At 33.8% G+C, this 4,171-nt stretch overlaps 1 protein-coding gene across 1 annotated transcript; it reads left to right on the top strand.

Annotated features, from left to right (window-relative positions):
- Positions 1–241: 241 nt before the first annotated feature.
- On the top strand, positions 242–3,468 carry LOC125072215 (ecdysone oxidase-like). Its single transcript, XM_047682741.1, has 3 exons — positions 242–386; positions 1,482–1,615; positions 1,903–3,468. The coding sequence occupies exons 1-3, from the start codon at positions 242–244 to the stop codon at positions 3,466–3,468; spliced, it is 1,845 nt and encodes a 614-aa protein (XP_047538697.1).
- Positions 3,469–4,171: the final 703 nt, after the last annotated feature.

Consider the following 4,171-nt stretch of genomic DNA (forward strand, 5'->3'; position numbering starts at 1 on the left):
TTGATAAAATAAGAAATACATATTTAAATACATATAAGTATGTTATATAATTAGTACGACGAAACGAATCTTTCGTAAAGTTTTACCGAGATTTAATTTATTCATTTGATTAAATCCACTTATTAAAATTAGTAGTAAACGCAACACATTAACCGCCTTTGTGGGTATAGTGACCACACGCGTATTTCAAAACAGTGGTTTTATTAAAAAGTATATAATAAGTGTCGTGATCTGAATAAAAATGAACCTAAATGTATTTGTTAATAACTTGCTCGGTGTCATTCAGTCCGCTAGGGATATTCCATGGTTGCGATGGCTCCTCAGATTTCTGGCATTGTCTCAGGCGATAGAGCCCGTGGGATGGCCAGCTTCCTTCCCTTTAAAAGGTAATTTTAACAAAATAACAGTTTTTAAATAACAATTAAATTGCATGAATTGCGTGGTTATATATTTGTATGAAGTATAATTATAATCATTCGTGTAAGAACAATGCGTATGTCACATGTTTTCGTCTGTATATTTAACGCGAAGTAGAGGAATCTTATATTATTATAAAGTCTTTGCTTACTATAAGAGGCTTTGATTCAGCAGTGAGCCAATAAGGGGCTGATATTGTATAAGAATATTTTAAAACTTTCGTGCATAAACAAGTATTTAACTATCTAATTGTGATCAGGACCGGGTTCATCATGCCGGAGCATCTAGGCAATGCACAAAGCCGGCACCAACACATATGGATCCGGCCCTGATTTTAATTGTTGCAATTTTTTCTCAAGAACATATACTACCTTGAACATTTATTTCAATACCAACGACTTTTAATTTCAAGTACATAAACATAGTTATTATTACAAAACTGTTATGCTACGTTCAATATTATATAAACATATACTAGCATTAACATTACTAGCATTTCAATGCGATTTTGCCTGTTATTTGTACGTTTGTCTTGAATAAATTATTAAGAACGTGTTTTATTGCTTAATACAATTTATTGACATCCTCTTTTTATTTCGATTACATGTAACATTTTAATTTTAAATTGTATAAATAATAAGGTTCAAGGCCATTAGGGCCTTGTAATTTGAGATTCTTATAAAACCATACATCAATTTTAAATTATAGTCATAATATTTTGAAATTTGAAGATTTTATACGAATGAAGATTGTTACGAAAATATTAAGAGTTCTTGTTTATGCTTCGTAAAAATATTTATCATTAAATATTTTATATAAGTATAACTATGATAATTGTTCATTTCAATTGATTAATCATTTTTATTTTCTCCTTACGAGATTGCGACATGCCCCAGCGATAAGAACAACACGGTCGAATTAAGGTTAAGGAGAGGAGGCTTTAGCTCAGCAGTGGGATATTGATAAACCGTTGCTTTAATTTAAAGTTACCATCGCGTAATCAATTAACATTAGCTTAATAATAAAAGTTTCACGAAATAAAATATTTTATTACTTTTATGTAGATGGCGACTCATTCGACTTCATAGTAGTTGGCGCAGGTTCTGGCGGCGCCACTGTTGCTGCTAGGTTAAGTGAAATTCGACAATGGAAGGTTCTGCTTTTGGAAGCAGGAGGGGATCCCGCAGTTGCTGGTGTGGTAATAAAAGTTCAATTATCTTAATTATTATACGCACCATTTACCTATAATGTAGATCACTTATTATTTAAAGAGACTTTTCCAAGCAAAATCTAGAAGCAAAAACTCTATTAAGAAGCTTTAAGTATTTGCCACAGCTTGATAATATCTACATTTAAAAAAAATCTATTATTAAAATGGCACAAGGATTCAGGATTAAATGCTAAGTTTCGGCTTTATATACATTTATTTCATACATTAATATTTAATACTTTATCGACAACATTTACACTAAATTCACTTTGCAGATACCGAGTTTGTTTGCAACACTCGCTCACACAGAGTATGATTGGGACTATACTGCTCAACTCGATGAAGGGATCGGTCAAAGTCATCCCGGCGGGAAAATATTCATGACTCGAGGAAAAATGTTAGGAGGGTCGTCTTCCAATAACTATGAAATTTATACTAGAGGTGTACCAGAGGACTACAACGAATGGAGTGAAGTAGCTCCCGGATGGGACTGGAATACTGTTCTTTATTACTTCAAAAAACTTGAACGTATGACAGATCCAGTAGTACTCAGTAATCCTTATAATGCTAAGCTGCATTCAACGTCTGGACCCGTCGCAATATCAAGACCTAAAGCAAACGCTGTATTTGAAAAAATAAACGAAAGAGTTCTTAATGCATATGAGGAAATTGGAATAAAGAGAGTTTTAGAAAATAATGGCCCAGAAATTGTAGGGGCTTCTCGACCACATTTTACTTTTGCTGATGGTAGAAGATCAAGCACAGCTGAAGCGTATTTAAGACCAGCTCAAGACAGACCAAACTTTTTTGTCACGAAATTCGCTAGAGTTACTAATGTATTAATAGACCCTTTAACTAACAGAGCTCATGGTGTTCGGGTCATACTTAATGCGTGTGAAAAAATAGATGTTTTTGCAAATATAGAAGTGATTTTATCAGCAGGATCTATCGATACACCAAAGATTTTAATGCTGTCTGGTATAGGACCTTCCGAAATATTAGAACCGTTACACATAAATGTTATAACTGACCTTCCAGTGGGTAAAAACTTACAAGATCATAGTTTTACTCCGTTAATTTTCACTGGACAAAGAGGTATTCAAACTGCGATTCAGAATGTATACCTCGCTTCTGAGCTAGATTCTTACCCAATACCCCTTCAGTGCGGTTTTCTCAAAGTAAATTCTTCTCTTTATAATGAAAAAAGAGAAAAACCAAATATTCAAACTTTCAACATTCACGCCGGAGCCACTGCAGTTCCAATTATATTATATGGATGTCGAACGATCATAAACCACGATGATGATTTTTGCTTTTCGATGAGCGAAGCGAACGTTTACTATGAAAATGATATTACTTTTCTCATTCTTCTACACCCATTATCTAGAGGACAAGTAAAATTGAGAAGCAATAACCCGTTTGATGCTCCCATTATAGAGTTAGGATACTATAGAAATAAAATAGATGTATCTTTAGCAGTTGAAGCTGTAAAATTTATGCTAAGGCTCACCGAGACATCCTATTACCGAAAAGTGGGTAGTAAAGTAGTGAAACTAAAAGTAAAGGGTTGTGAAGGTCTCGTATATGGAACAGATGAATATTGGAGATGTTATGTAGTGAATACTGTTGATTCAATGTTACATCCAGTTGGGACGTGCACGATGGGACCGGATGGTGTTGTCGATGAAAGATTGAGAGTCTACAACATTAAGGGCTTGCGGATAGTGGATGCTTCGATAATGCCTCTCATTCCTAGTGGTAATACTAACATACCGACAATAATGATCGGCGAAAAGGCGGCTGATATGATTAAAGAGGACTATAGCTTCACTTGGCAGTAGGGTTTTGAGGAAGCCAACCTGGATAGTAACTTCTCACTCATCTTGTTTTTTACATGCAAACAGTAATACTTCGTAGTGTGTTCCGATTTTATGTATGTAACTACAGGCAATTATTGTTTATTTACATTTTTTTTATGCTATTGGTGGCAAACGAGCAGGAAGCTCACCTGATGGAAAGTGATTTCATACAAAGACTTCGTGGTCAACGTTTCCGCTCACCCGAAGAAGCGGTTGAAGCATACAAATCGGCTATTTTGACTACCCCCATTTCGGAGTGGAATAAATGTTTTAAGAACTGGTTGGAACGCATGTAAAATGTATTAAATATCGCAGAAAATTCTTTGAAAAATAATAAATGTTAATAATCTATTAGATTGTTTATACTTATTTCAAACGGCACAACCTAAAAGGTAAATTGAAATGCGTCATTCGTTTAGTGCAAAAATGATAATTTTAAAGTAACTGATAATACAAAAAACATAACAAACGAATTCTTCAGATTAAAAGTTTTGCGCGTCTTATATGCGCGTCTTTGGACAACCAACAGTAGATACAATATCACATCCAAAATAAAAATAAAAAATTAAACTTCATTATTACCTCGGCAAAAGTTCTACTACTTACAGGTAGTCTCACCATGCATCATTAATTATCATATTACACAATATAATAGTTGAAAATATAAATTAAACATAAGCATAAT

Source organism: Vanessa atalanta, chromosome 21, assembly GCF_905147765.1.
Source record: "Vanessa atalanta chromosome 21, ilVanAtal1.2, whole genome shotgun sequence".
Classification (NCBI taxonomy): domain Eukaryota; kingdom Metazoa; phylum Arthropoda; class Insecta; order Lepidoptera; family Nymphalidae; genus Vanessa; species Vanessa atalanta.